The sequence below is a fragment of the Ictidomys tridecemlineatus genome, chromosome 5 (genome assembly GCF_052094955.1).
Source record: "Ictidomys tridecemlineatus isolate mIctTri1 chromosome 5, mIctTri1.hap1, whole genome shotgun sequence".
Classification (NCBI taxonomy): Eukaryota; Metazoa; Chordata; class Mammalia; order Rodentia; family Sciuridae; genus Ictidomys; species Ictidomys tridecemlineatus.
Genome location: NC_135481.1, coordinates 30,115,243 through 30,137,773, shown reverse-complemented (window position 1 = coordinate 30,137,773; position 22,531 = coordinate 30,115,243). Strand labels below are relative to the sequence as shown.

The following is a 22,531-nucleotide window of genomic DNA, read 5'->3' as shown; positions in this document are numbered from 1 at the left end:
AAGTGGTTTTCCCAGGGTCACATGGCTAGTAAGTAGTTGCTTAGATGTGAATTCATTCTGACCCCAGGGAGGATTGTCCTTGACCCCATACTGCTGCCTCCCTGCTTCTTTGGCTAGCACAGGCTAGTCACTGTCCTTTACATCCTAACTGCCCACAGAGTTGCAAAAGGACCAGCAGAACAGGCATTACCTGGAGCTTGTTAGCAATGCAGAATCCCAGGCCTCACCCCAGGTCTACTAGCTCAGTTTAAGGCGTTCCACAAAACCACCTTTTTCCAACAGAAATGGTAACTTAGATCTATTTTTTTTGTTGTTTGTACACATTTCAGATTTGAATTTGGCAAAGAAACATCCCAAATTCTGAAGCTCGAAAATGCCTTGTATTTTGATCGGAAATACCTTTTTGCAAATTCCAAGACTTACTTCAACCTAGCTGTAGATGAAAAGGGCCTCTGGATCATCTATGCCTCGAGTGTGGATGGCTCGAGCATTGTTGTAGCACAGCTGGACGAGAGAACCTTCTCAGTGGTGCAGCACATCAATACCACGTACCCCAAGTCCAAGGCCGGTAATGCCTTCATAGCTCGGGGAATCCTCTACGTCACAGACACCAAAGATACGAGGATCACATTCGCCTTCGATTTGTTAGGAGAGAAACAGATTAATGCAAACTTTGATTTGAGAACTTCCCAGTCTGTTCTTGCCATGTTATCATACAACATGAGAGATCAGCACTTATACTCCTGGGAAGATGGCCATTTAATGCTTTATCCTGTGCATTTTTTGTCAGCTACGTTTAAACAATGATGAGCTGCCTTCCATTCCCCTCCCCTCTCCTCCATCCCCACCACCAGTACATTTCAGGTGTTTTCTGGGGTCACTTTTATCCAACAGAAAACTTGTCTAAAGACAAGTGAGGTAGCCAAGGTACTTAGAACATAATCTTATAGCATGAGTGTTTGTAGTCAGTGGGCACCTTTAAAATCAGATTGCTTAATCAAATAGCAACAGATTGGAACTTAAATGTTCCAATAAACTTAAATGTTCTCCATAAACAACTCATTTAGGCAAGTTAGCTCTCCTTCCTTGGGCCTTGGTTCCCCTGTTAATAATATAAACCATCTGGTTAGGGTAATTGGTAAGATGTTCTCTAATTGTAGAAAATTTTGTGATTCTTGGCTGTTATTCTTCTCACAACTTTTACAAGTCGGGTTCTGTTTTCTGGTTTGTCAGCCAAATGTGAGCAAATTTACCTTTGAGTTGATAGTCCCTATTTCTTGTGCAGTGAATTCCCCAGTACTGACTTATATTGGGCACCTTGGGAAAGTACATTGACCTTTTAAGCCTTCTTAATGCTATGTTATCCATAATTTATTAGTTTTCTCTGAATTTGCACCTGCTACCACAGAATGGCCATTGTCCTCATCTCCAAGATTAGCTAAAGCCAGGAACACTTGCATGCTCAGGTTTCTAAATGAAACAGAATCAGGTCTGATCAGGTTCCTGTCAACTTCTGATCATGTTGATTTACTGCAGGGGACCGTAAATACTGAACCCTTGGGCACTCTGGTTGCTCACTCTACAGCACTAAAACCTGAGTGAATGGGCATTTATCTGGCCAGAACCATAGGAAGCACTTTGCAGTTTCAAAGAGAGGCACTATTTGTAGTTATTATGTAGAACCAGGGAGGGGGGTGGTAAACTATAACCCAAGGGCCAAAGCCAATCTGTTGCCTGTTTTTGTAAATAAAGTGGAACATAGTCTCACTCATTTGTTTACAGGCTATGACTACTTTTGCTGAATAACAGCAGAGTGGAGTAGCTGCTGCAGAGAACATATGGCTCCATAAAGCTGAAACATTACTATCTGGCTTTTTGTAGAAAGGGTTTGCTGACCTTTGATCTAGAATACAAAGTCAGCCTGATTTATGGACGGGCTTACTCACCAGGGCCTGTTTTGTTTTGTTCCAACTAAGAACTGGCACTTGATATGGTTGGAATTTCAGGTAGAGGAAAAGGCTGAGAACAGCATCAAATGAAGTGACTCCAGCAGTAAGTGAGCTGTTCTTTCCTAAACAATTTAAAGGATATATCTAGTCCCCATGGGCAGGAGAGGATCCAGTTTAATTTGCTCCCAAATGCACTTAAACATGAATGTTTTCTGCCAACTCAGTCTGAACATCCTTCAGCCCAGTGCTGAGATCCAGGCAGGGCCACTGAGAAAAGAGGAAGCTGGACAGATGACTAGAGAGATCCTTGTTGCCAGGAAAGAGACAGAGGGAAACTCTTAGGGGGAGATCATCTGCCCCAGTTTGTGTGTCTTCTGAGACTTTTCTCTGGGTCCACGTCTATTCCCATTTTTTATAGTCCATGATTTCTGGGTCCTGGTTTATACCTAATTAATAGAAGGATTTTTAAATGTAAAAGATGTGCAGATTTAAATATTTAAGTCTCCCCACCCCCTCAAAATGCCCAGGCAGCTGTTAGTGATGTGTTTGTTGTGTTCCCAAGATAATGAGTCTTTGAAACTTCTCCGCCTACTTTTAAATTAGATAGTTGTATCATGTCACCATAGCTTTGTAAAAATACTCTTTTGGGATTTATGTTTTGTAGCAAAGTAAGGCTCTCATGTTTGATCAATGTGTCTAAAAATGCTTGTGTTCTTTTAAATGTAAATGTATATATTGCTGTTTTCAAACATGAATATAATTTCATAGATTAGTAGTCTTAGTTGATAATACATGAAATACTAAACTAAGAATTTAATTATTGAATTAGCATATCACTTTTTGTTTTGGGGGAAATTTTTGTTTTGTTTTTGTTTTTTTTACTGGGGATTGAACACAGGGGCTCTTAACCACTGTGCTACATCCCCAGCCCCTTTTTCATATTTTACTTTGAGACAGGGTCTTGCTAAGTTACTAAGTTACTGACCAAGTTGCTGAGGCTCCCCTTGAACTTGTGATCCTCCTGCATGAGCCTCCTGAGATGCTGGGATTACAGGTGTACACTACCATGCCCAGCTACATATTTCTTTCAGAAAAAATGTTATAGAAGCTCCAGTTTTGATATCTGAGCTATCTCAGAGATATCTTGGCTCTTTGTTTTTGTTTTTTGTTTTTGTTTTTGTTTTTTTTTTTTTGAGGCAGAGCCTCACTATATTCCCCACAAGCTGATATTGAACTTGAACTTCTTGGCTCAACTGATCGTCCTGCCACTGCCTTCCTAGTGGCTGAGACTACAGGTGTGCACCACCATGACTAGATCTTTGGTTCTCTTAATTGTGGGTAAAAAATCATATGCTCATTATGAGAGAAGCTTATATTGGGACTTGTTTATTTATTTATTTTGCTAGGTAATAGTGATATAAGAACAACCATATTTAACTGATGTTTAATAACAGGGTAATTTTATAATCTGATTGACTATCTTTACAGAATTAAAATTATTTTTTTTATTGATTGTTCAAAACATTACAGAGCTCAAGACATATCATCTTTCATACATTTGACTCAATTGGGTTTTGAACTCCCCAAATACATAATACAGACTCACTTCTGTTACATACTCACATTTTTACATAATGGCATATTAGTGACTGTTGTATTCTGCTACCTTTCCTATCCCCTACTATCCCCCCTCCCCTCCCCTCCCCTCCCATCTTCCCTCTCTACCTCCTCTGCTGTTGTTCAATTCTCTCCCCTTTTTTTCCCCCCACCCCCTTGCCCCTCATAACCTCTTATAATTTTGTGTATCACTGAAGGTCTCCTACCATTTCCATATGTTTTCCCTTCTCTCTTCCTTTCTCTCCCCCCATTCGTCTTAGTTTACTGTTAGTCTTTTCCTCATGCTCTTCCTTCCTGTTCTATTCTTAGTGGCTCTCTTTATATCAAAGAAGACATTTGACATTTGTTTTTTAGGGCTTGGCTAGCTTCACTTAGCATAATCTGCAGAATTAAAATTATTAAATTTTCAATTATTCTTTCCTGGAAACAGTGCTTGATTGGGGGAAAAAAGGGGCTTTGGGCTTGCTGCTAAAATAGAATGCACAACCTAATATTTTTAAGTCAAGACACTGTTTTAGTAGTTTATATTCTCACTTATAATCAAAGTTGCTTTGAAGCACTTTCCAAGTATCTGCACTTCTGATGTCAAAATCAACACAGATAATTCTCTAATTCTTCTCAAATCTAAAATAGATAGCTTCCTACTGGGAGGTAAATAAAACCATCCCTTCCAACCTCAAAGTTAGGCCAGACCCTATTTCAAAGTGTTTTCTTTCAACTGATAAAGTGTCCTATTGAAGTCATGCAGGTGGCTCTGGTCTCAGTCTATCGCTAAAGCACAGGTGTTGGGACAGAAAAAAGGTTCTGAGTTGAAAGTTTTAAAATGAAGAGTTCCCAGTCATTACCTTCAGTGTGTCAAGGTGAAAAGTCAAATGAGACAGGCAGTTCTTAAAGAGCCAGGTGTCGTTTTCCAGCCACACAGAGTACAATTTAGCTGAGGATCTAATGTCAAACCATCTGAAGAAGCGGGTGACAGTTTCATCCAAGTTTCATCCAGCTGCTGTGACCTTGTATAATTTCCAATCTGTAACTACAGATTCTGAACAAAAAATAATAATAATGAATTTTCGTTTGTCATTTATTTAACTTTCATTTGTCAAATAAAAAATCATTGCTGAGTACAATTCCATGTTAAAACAAGTGTATTGTTATTTTTTCCTCTTATTAATTTATATGTAATATTTGAAAGAAAAATAACAATCCAAAACAATATTGTGGTAGAATTATAGTGGTTGCTCCTCTATAGAAACTCTCTCAATTTTCTAGTTCCTTCTGAATATTGAAAAATCATTGATGTGGACTGTTTTCACTATAGGAAAATATAAAAAGTGGAAATCTAGTAACTAGTACTGGGTAAGCATAAATGCAATGAAAATCTGTAATATTACCAGCATGAGCAAGGCAAATAAAAACATAATATTTGGATTTATGTGAATTTGAGCAAGTTTTTAATCCCTTAGACCTCATTTCATCTGTAAAAGATGGATAATAGTATTACTTAGCTTCCCTGATTTTTTTCAGGGAAATGCTCTGAAAAAAATCTCCAATTCATGACAAATGATCATTGCTACTTCTATAGTTCATCCCTGTAGGGACCCAGAGAATCCCTGCTCTTATGGTCTTATGTTGGGCTGCAGAAGTGGGCAGGGACACAATGTCAGTAGTTTCCTCGTACTGGTCTGTTAGATCAGGTAGGTAACATTGTCACACCACCAAAAACTGATTCCTTAATTATGCAATGAATTTGCAATAAAACTGCCCAAAATAGTAAAAATAAAACAAAACAGTTGAAGAACTTATTGCTTTGACCTATGGAGCTTCCTTCTAACTCTCCCTAGAAGTATGTCAACTACTTATGGCTCAAGTGTGCACTGCTGATGACTTTTCTGGAGGATTGAACCCAGAATTGCTTTACTACTGGGCCTCTTTCCCAGCCTCCACCCCTTTTAATTTTTTTTTTTTTTTTTTTTTTTTTTTACTTTGAGACAGGCCCTTGAACTTGCAATCCTCCTGCTTCAGCCTCCTGAGTCACTGGAATTATGGTTGTATGCCACCATGCCCTGTTGCTGCTGATTTTTTTTTTAGTTGAAATATTACAAAGTAAAATGTCGAGTCCAGAAAGAAAATCATAGTCTTGCCCCTTTCAACAGATCATTCACATCTTGCATGTGACTTTAAGGTATCTAATATTACAGCTGTTCTCTGTAAGATATATAAAAAAAATAAGGATGAAATTAATCCCTCAGCCTCACTGATTTTTATCTCCAAGCAATCTGGTATGGTCAATCTCAATGACTGTTTTAATTAAGTTTAGGTTTTAATTAAGAAGTGGTGAGCCGGGCGGGAGTGGTGGTGCCCACCTGTAATTTCAATGGTTTGGAGCTGAGGAAGGGAGGATTGTAAGTTCAAGACCAGTTGCAGCAACTAAGCAAGACCCTGTCTCAAAATTAAAAACAAGAAGGTCTGAGGATGGACTCAGAGGTGAAGCATTCCTGGGTTCAATCCCTGGTACCACGAAAAGAAGAAGAAGGAGGAGAAGGAGAAGAAGACAATGATGACGGGGTGAAACTAGTTCTAAAATCCATCTGATTCTTGCATCTAGCAGTTGGCATTGTGAAGGTCCTAAGCTTGTTTGCCAAGAGGCCACATGCACAATCACAGGATCATAAAGGATCTTTACAGAACACTTGATCCCACACTCTTGTTTTAAAGTATAGGAAAGTGGGACCAGAGGATCGGACTAGTTGAATACAAGATGTCCTGCAAAAGCTTCTGTGTTAATGCAGGAATATTCAGAGGTGAGATGACTGGATTCTGAGAGCTGTAACCGAATCAGTCCATCCTAGTTTGAATGGACTGACTGGTGGCAACTGTAGGCAGGTGGGTCTTGGCTGGAGGAGGTGGGTCATTGGAGGTATGCCCTGGAAGGAGGTTGCTCTTCCCTGAGGTCTCTCCCTGTCTCTCTGCCTCAGCTTCCTTGGGGGCAGTGAAGGGAGCAGTTTTCCTCCACCACACCCTTCTGCCTCATCTTGGGCCCAGAACTTGGCTGGGTTGGACTTGGCTGACCATGGACTAAACTTCTGGAACTGGGAGCCCAAATCAACTTTTCCTCCTCTTTATTGTTCTTGTCAGGTATTTTGGTCACAGTGATGAAAGGTGACTAACACAATGACTCACTCACCCCACATTCCAGTCTATGGGCCAGAATCAAGAGCAGGTGCACGATTATGTTGTTCACCTCACTCTGCCACTGCCAAAGGAAGGGTCTGGTTCTTACAATTGGGAAATGAAAATAGCTAACTTTGAACATGTTTCTGAAAGGCACTCCTTTTAAAAAAGCTGTAGAAGAACATGCCAAACCCACTATCTTCAGACAGAGAACACTCCCCAACCAAGAATTTTCATCACGCAGTAACATAGGTCATCACCTTCTGCATGTCAACGGACACACTAAAGTCCAGCACCACCTGTTATTGTAATAGCTCTACCACCACTGGACTTCTTCGCCCAAAGTTTTAGAAACATCCAAGAAGCCACCACTTGGTGCTCAACATCTATATGCCATGATCTTTTCTAAGCAATTTGCACACATTATTTCACTTAATCATAGATGCCCACATGAGGCCTTTAAATATTAGCTCTCAATGTTTAAATTGTTCACAAATGTAGTAGACACTGTGATGACCTGTCTACTTGGGTTTTGCTTCAGGAAAGACTTCTTGTTCCTGCTGCCAAGAGTCTCTCAGCCCCCAGGAATTACCAGAGCTACACAGAGCTGCTTTGTTCAAGGACAAGTCCCCTCATCCAGTGACAGACCAAGGCATGAGTGTGCAGTCCTGGACATTGTGGCCCACCTTGGAACTACTCTAACTGGTCATTCTGGTGCCAGAGTTCCCCAGGCTCAGCCAAGTCTTTCACTGGGCCTATAACACAGATAGACCCCACCACTACAAATAGTTCACCAGGAATAGTCCAAGAGAGAAGCCTCAGAGTTGGGGTGGCTCTGCTTGCAGTGAGAACCCCAGCCTGGTGGCCACTGGGACGAGGTGGTCCAATTCTGAAAACTTCGGTTGGTGACGAGTTTGAATGGTAGACCAGTGGCAAGGAACATGTCAGCTGATGCTCTGCACCAAATGTTTGAGGATTGGGGAAGAAATGGGAACTAAAAAGATAATGAAATCAGCTAGGTGCTGCTAGGCTTTGTTGGCCTTCCAGAAACAGATAAAAAAAGCTGAGCATGCTTAAACACCAACGGGAAGCTCAGTGGAAAGCCAGGGCCTCCTTACAAGGTCTTTAAATCTGTAGCACAGTCAGAAACTTTCATCCTCTGCTAAAAGCTCAAGATCAGACCTTGGCCTTGAAAGTCAGAGTTGCCAAACACAAAGAAGGAAAGTCTGCTGTGCCGAGGTCAGAACCCACACAGGTAAGTGTGGGGCCCTACCGTGTGGATGGGGTTGCTGGGTTAGCACTTTCAGGTGGCAGTTTGTGTAGAGCTCGTGGGCATTTGGATATAAGGGGAAATTCAGTAATGGTTGAAATCAAGTTGTTGGCAAACTTTTTCTATAAAAGACCTGATAATAAATTCAGGTTCTGTGAGCTACAAGTCTCTGTTGCAACTCAACTTTGCTGTTGAAAACAACCATGGTTAATACTTATTAAATTAATGGATAACACTTGTTAACTTGTTAACAAGTATGGCTTTATTCCAAAAAGTCTTTATTTATTGACACTGAAATGTGAATTTTATGTAATTTTCACGTGTCAAGATGTTTTTCTTTGATTCTGTTCAACCACTTACAAAGATGTGAAAAACAGGGGCGGGGCTTGTGGCTCAGTGGCAGAGTGCTCGCCTGGCATGTGTGAGGCACTGGGTTCCATCCTCAGCACCACATAAGTATAAATAAATAAAATAAAGGTACTGTGTCTGTCTACAACTAAATAATTTTTTTTAATGTGAAAAACATTCTTAGCAACAAGTGGTAAGCAGAACTGACCTTCAGGTCATAGTTTCTTTAGTCCTAGGTTAAATCATGCCACTCCACATGGTACAACTGACAGCATATTATTGGCCACTCCTCAAGGATAAGAGCCATGTGTCAACCTAAAGATCGTCGCACACTAAGGGTAGAATAATTTTTTTTTTTTTTTACTTTCTTCCAAGAGCCTAGAAAAAGAACACCTTGGTGATGGTCACACCAATGTCATCATCAGAGTGCACATTTGTTGTTTATGAGGTGCCAGGTACCGTACTAAATTCTTCACATGGATTCATGTAATCCTCAAGGGAAGCCTGTAAGGCATATTCTCTTTGTATCATCATTTTCTAGATTAACCAAAGAGAGAGAAACTCAGCACTGTCAGCTGATATGTGGTGGAACTGGAATTTCAACTCAGCTCACAATTTCAGCAGCCACTCCTTCTCGCCTCTCAGAGAGAATGGCTTGGAATCCCCTCTCTTTCTGGTTCCATCCGACCTTCCTAGTGTAGTAACAAGGACTAAAGGCAGGTACTCATGGGAGGAGACTCGCAAGTCCTTTTCTGTCCTTGTCCTATTGGTCTGTCTCTCTTGTTCCAAGGAGTCTGGCAAGGTAATGTGAGGCTGGCCACCTGCTGCCCTTGGCAGAGATGCAGCCATCTTTCTAGTTTTGCTCTTGCTCTCTCTCCTTCTCTCTCTCCTCACCCCTGGCTCTAGAATATACTTTGACTATCCCACGTGGGTACTCCAGCCTTCTTTTAGTTCATATATTTTATATACTTTTACTTTTAATCATGGGTATCATGTTAAAGTGTTTTTGTAGTGAACAACATATAGTTAACTCTTTCATTTTTATTTTTCTTACCCAATCTGACATTTTAGCATTTTTTTTTTCTTTTTCAGCACTGGGGATTGAACCCAAGGGTGCTTTACCACTGAGCTACGCTACATGCCAAGACCCTTTTATTTATTTATTTGTTTGTTTGTTTGTTTATTTTGGGAAACAGGGTCTTGCTAAATTGCCAAGACTGGCTTTTAAACTTGTGATCTTCCTGCCTCAGCTTCCTATCACTGGGATGACAGGCATGCACCACCTGCCCAACTGTGCCTTTAAATTTGGGTATTTAGACCAGAAGTTAGTAGACCATGACTTAGTTCACTGCCTATTTTTGTAAATAACGTTTTATTGAAATGTAGCCACACCCTTTTATTCATGCATGGTCTCTGGCTGCTTTTGTGCTTCTAATAGTTACATAGTTGTTTCAGAGACTTTATGGTCTACAAGCTTAAAATATTTACTTTCTGTCCCTTTAAGAAAAGGTTTGAAGATCATTGGTTTAGATCATTTACATTATATGTAATTTATACTGTTTGGCTTAAATCTGTCACCATGTTTTTTCCTTTTTCTTCAGTTTTTTGGATTGATTAAATATTTTTTTATATTTGCACCATATTTCCTTTTGTGGGTTGCTAGTTATAATTTGTTATGTTGTTTTACTTTAGGGCTTATAGTGTATATCTCTATTTCAGAGCCTTTTGAAAAATTAATATTTTAAATCTACAAAAATTGAAAATATTCCAGATGTGGTAGCTCATGCCTGCAATTCCAGTGACTCAGGAGGCTGAGGCAAGAGGATCACGAGATTGAGGCCAGCCTCAGCAATTTAGTGAAGCCCTCTCTCAAAAAGTAAAAAGGACTGAGGATGTGAGAGAGCACCTCTGGGTTCAATCCCTAGTACCAAGGGGAAAAAGTTAATCATATATAACATGATGCTTTGAAATATGTGTGTATTGAGAAATGGCTAAACCAAGCTAATTAACATATGCATTAACTCATATCTTTTGTGGTCAGAACAACTAAGATCTCTCTTCAAATAAATTAGAAGTTGTTATTAATTGAAGTTGTATTGTACAAGAGATCTCTTGAACTTATTCCTCCAGTGTAAGATATTATATCCTTAGATTGATATTTCAGCCCCAATCCTTGTACCCCCCACAAAATCTTGTATTCCTCTCTGCTTCTGTGAGTTCAATGTTTTTATCTTACACACATACGTGATATGGTGCAGTGTTTGGCCGGCTTCTTTAACTTCACATAATGTCCTCCAGGTTTATCCATGTCAGTGCAAATGCAAGGATTTTTTTCCATTTTAAGGATAAGTAATATTCCATGTGTGTATATACCACATTTTCTTTATCCATTCGTCTGTTGTGGACACTTAGGTTGATTCCCTCTCTTGTCTATTGTGAGTTGTGCTGCAGTGAACACGGGAGTCTCTTCCACACACAGATGTCACCTTCTATGGGATGGATATATGCACAGCAGTGAGCTTGGGGGATCATAGGTAGTTCTGTTTTTAATTTTTTAAGGAACCTCCATGCTGATTTCCACAGTGGCTATACTATTTACATTCCCAACAGTGTGCAAGAGCTCCCTTTTCTTCCTCTTCTTACCACACTTGCTTGCTTAGTCTTTTTTTTTAAATATATATATATTTTTTAGTTGAACACAATATCTTTATTTATTTATTTTTATGTGGTGCTGAGGATCAAACCCAGAGCCTCTCATGTGCTAGGCGAGTGCTCTGCTGCTGAGCCACAATCCCAGCCCCTTGCTTAGTCTTTTTGATACTAGCCATTTTAGCAGGTGTGAGGTAGTATCTCATTGTGGCTTCAATGTGCATTTTGCTGTTGGTTAGTGATGCTGAACACTCTTTCATATACTTGTTGGCGGTTTGTATGTTTTCTTTTGAGAAAATAACTATTCAGTTTTTTTGCCCATTTCTTAATTGTTATTTTTTTTCTTGTTATTGGGTTATGAATGCCCTATAATTTTGGTTATTAAACTCTTATCAGTTGTATGGTTTGTAAGCATTTTCTCCCGTTCTGTAGGATGTCTGTTTGCTTTATTGGTTGTTTCCTCTCCTGGGCTTAGTTTCATGTATTCCCATTTGTCTATTTTTGATTTTGTTGTCTGTGCTTTTGGTATAGATATTTATTTATTTATTTATATCATACATATATACATATATGTTTTATATATACATATATGTGTGTGTGTATATATGTGTGCGTGTGTATACATACCAATGTCATGGAGACATTCCACTATGTTTTCTGTTAATAAGTTTTATAGTTTCATGTCTTCTATTTAGATCTTACTCTATTTTTAGTTTATTTATATATATGGTGTGAGATAAAGGTCTAATTTTATTCTTGTGGATATCCAATTTTCCCAATCACTTATTGAAGAGACAGACTGTCCTTGCCCTATAGGGTGTTCTTGGCACCTTTGAAGATCAGTTGGTTGTAGAGTTGTGGGTTAATTTCTAGATTCTCTATTTATTCCATTTGTCTATTTGTCTTTTGTCGCCAGAACTATATTAATTTGATTAACATACGTGTGTTGTATTTTGAAGTCAAGTAGTATGATGCCTCCACACTCTTTTCCTCAAAATTTCCTTGGCTAGTTGGGGTCTTGTTCCATATGAAGTTTAGGATTTTTTCTCTGTGAAAATTCATGGAATTTTGATTAGAGGTGACATTGAATCTAAAGACTGCTTTGTATTGGATGGACATTTTTTATTTGTACAAAAATGTTTATTACTACATTGTTTATAGTTGGAAAAACACTGAAAACCAAGTGCATGCCCACCATTAGGGGAATGACTGAATAAATTATAGTTGGTATATACTATGGAGAATTATGCAGCCATTTAAAAATGTAAACTAATCTACACTAATTGACTTTAAGGGATTTTTCATGAAATGTAACTTAAGTGGGAAAAGCTATCTCTATAAAGGTCTATATATACTCTGAACCAATTTTCAAAAAATAAACACCTAACAACGACAACAACAACAACAAAACTAAAACCCCTCTTTCTTTCACTCTCTTGCTCTCTCTCTTGCTCAACAGATGGCTGGTTGTTTATCTAAATCTGTTCTCTTTCTTTCTTGCTAAGAGAACCTTCATTATCAGAAGTAGCAACGTACCAAGAGAAGAAGGACATTTTTGGTCTCATCTTGCAGATAGAAATGGCCAATGAGATTTAAGTGGAAGCTTTAGATGAAATGTTTGGTGAAGTTCCTTTTGCCCCTGGTGTTCCCTTTTCTTATCTGAAATCAGGATATGATGGCTGGTGCTTTTGCAATCACTTTATGACTTTGAAAATCTGACTGTGAAAGACTACAGGCAGACAGCTCCCTTTGTTGAACCTTCAGACCAACCCTGGACTCCTATATTTATTCTTATATATAAGAATAAACTCCTAAATGATTAAGCCTCTTTAGTTGGGTCATCATTATGGGGAGCCAAACACAATACATGATTATATGAGCATGAAAAGAAAAACATGATGGAGATATGAATACTCAGTGGTTACCCATGGATTACCTGGGCTGCAGGTGAAGGTACAGGGAGTACAGAAAGAGAAAAGAAGGAGGGAAAGGAAAAAAAGATGATTTCAATAGAAGATGCCTTATTGAAAACAAAGCAGAATTATGATATCATCCCACTGCTTATGGTTATATGTACAATTGCTTTTTTAAAAAAATTGTTCTAATTAGTTATACATGATAGTAGAATGAATCTTGACACATCATAATAAATAGATGGATGGCCATTTTAACAATATTAATTCTTCTAATCCAGGGACATAGCAGTTTCTATTCATTTATTTACAACTTCTTTAATTCCTTTCACCAACGTTTTATAGTTTCAGTGTGCAGATCTTTAACTTCCTTGGTTAAATTTATTGCTTATGTATTTTATATTTTGTAGATATTGTAAATGGGAATGTTTTCTTGATTGTGAAATAACATTTCAGTTATTTTCAAGTGTTGATTTTGTATCCCACAACTTTACTGAATTTATTAGTTTTATCAGCTTTGGGGGGTCATCATTAGGATTTTCTCTATATAAGATCATATTATCTATAAACAATGACAACTTTTTTCCCAAAAAATTTTGGATGCTTTTTCTTTCTCTTGCCTAATTGCTCTATCTGGGACTTCTAGGACTATGATGAGTAGAAATTATAAGAGTGGGCATCATTGTCTGGTTATACCCTAGAGGAAAGGCTTTCCATTTTTCAGCATTGAGCATGATATTAGTTGGGGCTCTTCATATATGGCCTTTTGGGTATTAAAGCACAGTTCTTCTCTACCTACTTTTCTTAGAGTATTTGCCATGAGAGAATGTTGAATTTTGTTGAATGCTTTTTTTTTACATCGATTGAGACGATCATGTAATTTTTGCCCTTCATTCTTTTAACCTGCTATATGATGTTGATACATTTATTTATGTTGAACCATCCTTGCATCCCTGGAATAAATTTCATATGATCATGGTGAATGATGCTTTTAATATACTGTCAGATCCAGATTGCTAGTTTTTCTTATTTGAATTACAATTATTAACGCATTTACTTTTATAAATTAGTGGGATTTGCTGATATTTCTATACATGCATACATCATATATTATCATCTCCATCCACCCTTTTTCTACCCACTCTCCCCTCCCTTACCTGCCCCCAGTTCAAGGCACCCTTCTCAGTTCCTAGGAATATCATGATTCTACTTTCAGGTTGTCTTTTGTTTTCATTCTACACATGACAGAGAACATACAATACTTGTCCTTCTGTGTCTGCTTTGTTTAACATGATAGGCTCCAGTTCCATCTATTTTGCTGCAAATGACAGGATTTTATTATTTTTAAAAAATATTTATTTTTTAGTTGTAGTTGGACACAATATCTTTATTTTACTCACTTATTTTTTTTTAAAGAGAGAGTTTTAGAGGGAGAGAGAGAGAGAGAGAGAGAATTTTTAATATTTATTTTTTAGTTCTCGGTGGACACAACATCGTTGTTTGTATGTGGTGCTGAGGATGGAACCCGGGCCGCACGCATGCCAGACGAGCATGCTACAGCTTGAGCCACAACCCCAGCCCTTACTCACTTATTTTTATGTGGTGGTGAAGATCTAACACAGGGTCTTCCATGTGCGAGGCAAGCCCTCTACCGCTGAGCCACAACCCTAGCCCCAGGATTTTATTCTTTATTGCTCTGCTGTGTATGTACACCATATTTTCTTTATTCATTCATCTATTGGCAGGCACCTAAGCTGAGTACGTGTCTAGTGCTGCAGTGAACATGTCCATGCAGGTGTCTCTCATATGCTGACTTCATTTTCTTCAGATCCATACTCAAGAGCTGTAGAATAGCTGGATCATAGGGTAGTTCTATTTTTAGTTTTCTGTTGTTGTTGATAGAAGTACCCACACACACACCTTGTGTTACTGGGGATTGAACCTTGGCCTTGTGCATGCTAAGAGCACTCTACTACTAAGCTACATTCCTAACTCTTATTAATTTAATTTTGATCTCACTAAGTTGTCAAGTCTGGCCTTGAATTTGTGATCCTTCTGCCTTAACCTTCCAAGTAGCTGAAATTACAGGTGTAAGCCACTGCACCCAGCTTATATTTAGTTTTTGAGGAACCTCCATACTGTTTTTTATAGTGACTGTACCAATTTACATTCCTATCAATAGTATATTTAGGTTTCTTTTTTCTTCCACTTGATCTATTCTGTTATCGACTTTAAATCTGACTTATAGAGCTCTTCATTTCCAAGATTAATTGATATCTTCTTCCTTCCTGCCTTCCTTCATTTCTTTCTTTCTTTTCTTCAAGTAGTGAGACTGTACCCAGGGGTGCTTCACCACTGAACTATATCCACAGCCCTTTTTCTCCTTTATTTTGGGATAAGGTCTTGCTAAGTTGATGAGGTTGCCCTTAAACTTGAAATCCTCTGCCTCAGTCTCCTGAGTTGCTGGGATTACAGATGTGTGCCACCATGCCTGGCCTTCCAAGATTGCTAAATTCTTTTTTAAACTTCTCTTTACTGAATTTCTCATTCATATCCCGTGTTGTCTTCCTAATTTTGTTCAAATACTTATTTGTATTCTCTTGGATTTCATTGAGCTTTCTTCAAATTAATATTTTGCATTCTTCATCAGGCATTTCACCCACTTTGACATCTTCAGAATCTGTTGATAGAGCTGTAAACTTTACGGATAACTTTGTTTTCCATATCTGTGTTCCTATATTGAGGCTATCCACCTGGTGAGATGAATACCTCTACCACTGGTATGGAATGGCCTTCTTAGGAATTGACTTCCTCTTAAACACGTGTTGTGGGAACCAATTTGTTACACAATGTTGAGTTCATTTCCAGCGGGGCACTGTAGTATAATCTCCCTGTAGCTTTTTTGGTTGTGGTTAGTTTGGGCACAGTGCTGGAGTTGGAGAAACCCACTGTCTGCAGGTCACACCAGAGTGGGGCAACTCATTTCAGGCAGGTATGGTGTAGGTACCATTGTGTGGGGTGAACCCCATGTGGTTATTCCTACAATGAAGTGGTGGCCCCTCTAGGATGATGTTGATGTTGGCCCTGTTGTTTAAATAGGTCTCTGGCAGTGGCTGTTGCATTAGTGGTAAGGAACATGAAGCCCCTGTCCTCTGATTAGATACTGTTTCCAACCCAGGCACCTTACAGGGAGAGGCAGGTGCTGGAATTACAGCACTCCTTTGGGGCCCTCTGGCTTGTCAGGGTGCACGGGCTCCCGATACAGGGGACCTGCATAAGTATCCATGCAGGCACAACTTGTGTGATTTCTCTTTGCTGCTACTGTGGGCATGCCCACCAGGAGCAGGAGCTCACCCCGCCAGCTAGGCACCCCTATGGATGGCAGCAGGCTTCTCCTTCCCCACCCCTGCTGATTTGTTCATTCATAGTTCCTGCCAGGAATGAAGTGGGAGCCCATTGAGGTTGAAGTCGTGTGATATTCTGCTGGGCTGAGGTGCTCTCAGGATCGAGGGCTGAGCAGTTTCTCTCCAGACCTTGTTAGACTGTATGCCTCAGAAGTGGGGCTAAAGCCAGGGCCAAGCATTGCTGGAATCTGCCTCAGCACCTCCACCTTGCTCCTGACCGGTGTCTGTGTGGAGTACTGGAAAAGGACAGCAGGAACTGCACGGGCAAGTGCCCTTAGTCCTGGCACCCATGCGGAACCACACACAGCTACCTACACCCTGTCTCAGAAGGCAAGCTCTTTGGGCCTCTGGTGCTTGTGGATGGCACCCTCTGCTCTTCTCCGTATACCAACACCTAATCCCCGCTATGTTGTTCCATTCCCAGTGGGTTTGTGTCAGTAACTTCACTGAACCCTATCTGGCTGTTGAGGCAGACACCCGCTGGGTCAGTGAGTGGAATGTCTGTGGGGTTCCAATGATGGGGACGTGTGAGGGTTTCTAAGCTAGTCCAATTTCAGAAAATATTTCTATTCTCAAGATGGCTCCTGGCTACAGCACCCTGGAGGTTCACTGGAAGATTAAATGGATTCCTTTTCCAAAGTCATTCAGGCCTCTTATTTGTTCAGGCTGTGCAAGGGCTGTTAAACTTTTCAGTATCTAAAAAAAATTTTTTTAAATATTAAGACAGTGTTCCATTAAGTTGTTGAAGATCTCATGAAGCTTGCAATCCTCTTGCCTCAGTCTCCTGAGTCACTGGGATTATAGGTGTGCCCCATTGCACTCAACTCCTCTTTAATTCCAGATTTATTTACTTGAGTTTTCCTTTTTTCTTTTTTTAACCCAGTCTTAGCAACAGGTTTGTCAATTTTTTTTACCTTTAAAATATTTTGTTTTATATTTTTTTTCTAGTCTCTATTTCATTTATTTCTATTCTGACCTTTGTTATTTCCTTCCTTTTACCAATGTTGGATTTGGTTTGCTATTTTTTCTAGCTCCTGGAGGTGAAACATTAGGTTGATAGTTTGGACTCTTTCTAATTTTTTGATGTAAGCATTTATTACTATAAACTTTCCTATTAAAACTGCTTTTATTATAACCCATAAGTTTTGGTATATTGTGGTTCTATTTTCATTTGTCTCAAGAAAATTTTAAATTTCCCTTTAAATTTTTTCTTTGACCCATTAGTTGTTCAGGAGCTTGTTTACTTTCTAATTACTTATGAATTTTCAAAGTTTCCTCCTTTGGGGACTGGGGTTGTGGCTCAGTGGTAGCATACTTGCCTAGCATGCATGAGGCACTGGGTTCAATTCTAAGCACCACAAACAAATAAATAAAATAAAGGTCCATCAACAACTAAAAAATATTTTTAAAAATTCTTCCTTTTATTGATTTGTAGTTTAATACCATTGTGGTCAGAAAAAAGATACCTGATGTGATTTCAGTCTTCAATGGATTAATCCATTTGATGGCTTAATAATTTTAATGGTCTACTGGGAGGAGACGGAGATGGTAGGCAATAGGTCATTCAGGGAGGGTGTCCTTTGGGACTATATCTTGTCCCTGGACACTCTTTGCTCTCTCTGCTTCCCAGCTGCCATGAGCTGAAAGCTTTCCTCTGTAATGCCATTTCACTATGATATTCTGCCTCAAATTATCCAAAGCAATGGATCCAGCCAACAATGGACTGAAATAACTACAAATGTGAGCTAAAATAAACTTTTCCTTTTTTAGGTTATTTATATCAGGTATTTTGGTCACCAGAACAAAAAGTTGACTAACACATTGTACTGATTTACCTTCCCACCAATAGTGTGTTCCTTTCTTTCCACATCCTTGCCAGCACTCGTCACATTTAGCCTTTTTGATAAGAACCATTCTTACTTGAGTAAAAATGATATCTCATTATGGTTTTGTTGGCATTTCTCTGATGATTAGTGATGCTGAGCATTTTTATCACTTATCTTTGGTCATTTTTATGTCTCCTTTTGAGAGATGTTTATTTATATCTATTGCTCCTTTTTTAATTGATCTATTTGTTTTTGGTATGAGATCTGGGGTTCCTTATATATTTGGGAATTAATCCCTTGTCAGATGTATAGCTTGCAAATATTTTCTCCCTTTTTGTAGGTTGTCTCTTGCAAGAAGCCATCATGAAATACATGAGGATCTTCTCTCGGCATGAAGCCAGAGAAATTTAGGTTTGGCTTTGGGAACTATCTGTGGCTCTCCCATGGCAATAGATTGCCCAATGCATGAGACCTTTATCGCTGCTCTACTAGGAAGATCCCTCATAGTAGCTTCGAAATGGGCGTGACCCGTTAGGAACTGGACAGCCCACCTATAACCTTTTTTGGTGAAGAACATTCTCTGGAAGGCCTTTGATGTTTCCCAATATAAACAAAGCAAGCATGGTCTCCATTTTGCTTTTCAGTACAGAAGTTTGATCCCTATGATCGGCTTGCCCATTCTGCCCCTGCTTTTGAAATTACTTTCTGTGTGTACTGTGGCTTTTTCGTTGTTCTGTTTTTCTTAGCTTTTATTTTGCAGCCAGCCCAATCCACCGAGGGGAACCCCATTTCCATCATCTGCTTGGGACGTGGGCAAGAGTCTCTTTACAAAATAAATAAGAAATATATGTTCATAATTTTCCACTGTATTTTTTCTAATGGTTTTATAGTTTCAGGTCTTATATTTATAAGTCTTTAATTCATTTGAGCTTTTTTTATATATGTGGTGTGAGATAAAGGCCTAATTTTCTTCCTGTGTATATGGATATCCAGTTTTCTCCATCATTTATTGAAGAAACTGTTCTTTTTCTATTATGTGTATTTGGTGTCTTTGTTGAAAATCAGTTGGAATATACATGCATGAGTTGACTTCTAGGATCTCTATTTTGTTTCATTGGTCTCTGTATCTGTTTGTTTGTTTCTCTAGATGGCTTTAGCTTTTTGAAATATTTTTGTGGTTTCATATAAAGTTTGGAATTGTTTTTTTCTAAGTCTGTGAAGAATATAATTGATTTAGGTATTGCACTGAATCTGTAAATTGTTTTGAGTAGCATAGACATTTAGTGATATTGATTCTTCCAATCTATGAACATGGGATGTCTTCCCATTTTTTTTTGTGTACTCCTCAATTTCTTTTGTCAATGATATATATAATTTTTATTATAGAGATCTTTTCCCTGTTTGGCTAGTTAGTCCTAGTTTGTTTGTTTTCTGTAGCTATTGTAAATTTTGGATTACTTTATTGACTTCTATTTTAGGCATTTGCTATTGGCATGTAGCAATGCTAATCATTTTTATGTGTTTTTATATCCTACAGTTTAGCTAAATTAATTCATTAATTATTTTTTAAGTTGATTTCTTTTTTTAACATTTATTTTTTAGTTATAGGTGGATACAATATTTTATTCTTTGTGGTGCTGAGGATTGAACCCAGTGCCTCATGCTGGCTAGGTAAGCACTCTATCTCTGAGCCACAACCACAGCCCTTTTTTTCTTTAACTATTATTATTTTTATTTGTTCTACTTAGTTGTACATGACAACAGAATGCATTTCAATTCATTGTACACAAACGGAGCACAACATTTCAATTCTCTGGTTGCACACAGTATAGAGATGTACCATTCATGCAATCATATGTGTACCTAGGATAATGATGATTATCTCATTTCACCAACTTTCCTACCCCTATAAACCCTCCCCACCCTCCCCTTTGCCCAATACAAAGTTCTTCCATTCTTCCCAAGTCTCTATCTACCCCATCATATAGATCAGCATCCACTAATCAGAGAAAATATTCAGCTTTTAGTTTTTTGTGATTGGCTTACTTCCCTTAGCATAATATTCTCCAATTGCACCCATTTACTTGCAAATGCCATAATTTTATTCTTTTTTAATGTTGAATAATATTCCATTCTGTATATATACCACAGTTTCTTTATCCATTCATCTGTTTATGGGCACCTAGGTTGGTTCCACAGTTTAGCTATTGTGAATTCAGCTGCTATAAACATTGGTGTGGCTATGTCACTACAGTATGCTGATTTTAAGTCCTTTGGGTATAGACCAAGGAATGGGATAGCTAGGTCAAATAGTGTTTCCATTCCAAGTTTTCTGGAGAATGTACACACTGCTTTCCAAAGTAGTTGCACCAATTTGCAGTCCCACCAGCAAAGTATGAGTGTATCTTTTCCCCACTTCCTCTCCAACATTTATTATTGCTTGTATTCTTGATAACTGCCACTCTGACTGGGGTGAGATGAAATCTTAGAGTATTTTTTATTTGCATTTCTCTAATTACTAAAGATGTTAAACACTTTTTCATATATCCGTTGTTCCCTTGTATATCTTCTTCTGAGAAGTGTTCCTTAGCCCATTTAATGATTAGGTTGTTTGTTTGTTTGTTTAGATATTAAGTCTTTTGAGTTCCTTATATATACTGGAGATTAGTGCTCTATCTGATGAGGGCGTGGTAAAAATTTGCTCCCATACTGTAGGCTCTCTCTTCTCCTCCATGATTGTTTCTTTTGCTGAGAAGAAGCTTTTTAGTTTGAATCTATCCCACTTATTGATTCTTGATTTTATTTCTTGTGCTTTCTAAGTCTTGTAAAGGAAGTGGTGGTCTAACCTGACATGAAGAAGATTTGGGCCTACTTTTTCTTCTATTAGGTGCAGGGTCTCTGGTCTAATTCCTAGGTCCTTGATACACATTGAGTTGACTTTTGTGCATAGCAAGAGATAGAGGTTTAATTTCATTTTGCTATATATGGATTTCCAGGTTTTCCAGCACCATTTGTTGAAGAGGCTATCCTTTCTCCAATGTATGCTTTTGGCGCCTTTGTCTACTATAAAATAACTGTATATATGTGGGTTGATCTCTGTGTCTTCTATTCTGTACCATTGGTCTACAAGTCTTATTTTGGTGCCAACACCATGCCATTTTTGTTACTATTGCTCAGTAGTATAATTTAAGGCCTGCTATTGTGATGCCTCCGGCTGTACTTTTTTGGCTAAGGATTGTTTTGGCTATCTGGGTCTTTTATTTTTCCAATGAATTTAATGATTGTTTTTTCTAGTTCTATGAAGAAAGATATTGGAATTTTAATAGGAATTGCATTAACTCTGTATAACAGCTTTGGTAGTATGGCCATTTTGACAATGTTAAATCTGTCTATCCAAGAGCAAGGGAGACCCATCTTCTAAGGTCTTTTTCAATTTCTGTCTTTAATATTCTTGTAGTTTTCATTGTAGAGATCTTTTCATCTATTTTATATTAGATTGATTCCCAAGTATTTTTTTTTATTTTTGAGGATATTTTGAATGGGGTAGTTTTCCTAATTTCTCTTTCAGTGGATTCATCACTTATACATAGAAATGTATTTGATTTATGGGTACTGATTTTATATCCTGCTACTTTGCTGAATTCATTTATTAGTTCTAGAAGTTTTCTGGTGGAATTTTTTGAATCATCTAAATACAGAATCATGTCATTGGCAAATAGTGATAATATAAGTTCTTCTTTGCCTATGCATACCTTTTTAATTTCTTTCGACTGTCTGAATGCTCTGGCTAGAGTATGTTGAATAGAAGTGGTGAAAGAGGGCATCTCTGTCTTGTTCCAGTTTTTAGAGAGAATGCTTCCAATTGTTCTCTGTTTAGAGAGATGTTGGCCTTGGGCTTAGCATAAGTAGCTTTTACAATTTTGAGATATATTCTGACTGTTTCTAGTTTTTCTAGTATTTTGAACATGAAGATATGCTGTATTTTATTGAATGTTTTTTCAACATTTATTGAGACAATCATATGATTCTTGTCTTTAACTCTATTGATGTGATGTATTACATTTATTGATTTTCATATGTTGAACCACCTTGCATCCCTGTGATGAACCCCACTTAATTGTGGTAACTATCTTTTACATATGTCTTTGTATGCAATTGGCCAGGATTTTATTGAGAATTTTTGCATGTATGTTCATCAGGGATATTGGTCTGGAGTTTTCTTTCCTTGATGTGTCCTTGTCTGATTTTGGTATCAGGGTGATGCTAGCATTATAGAGTGAGTTTGAAAGGGTTCCCTCCTGGGCTGGGGATGTGGCTCAAGCAGTAGCGTGCTCGCCTGGCATGTGTGCGGCCCGGGTTCGATCCTCAGCACCACATACCAACAAAG

At 38.4% G+C, this 22,531-nt stretch overlaps 1 protein-coding gene across 1 annotated transcript in view; it reads left to right on the top strand.

The window, feature by feature from the left end:
- Positions 1-4,690, top strand: part of Gldn (gliomedin) — a 66,281-nt gene extending 61,591 nt beyond the window's left edge. The window contains exon 10 of the mRNA XM_005316567.4: positions 330-4,690. Within this exon, the coding sequence (XP_005316624.2) occupies positions 330-807 (478 nt within the window). The 3' untranslated portion in view covers positions 808-4,690. The remainder of the gene's footprint in view (positions 1-329) is intronic.
- Positions 4,691-22,531: the final 17,841 nt, after the last annotated feature.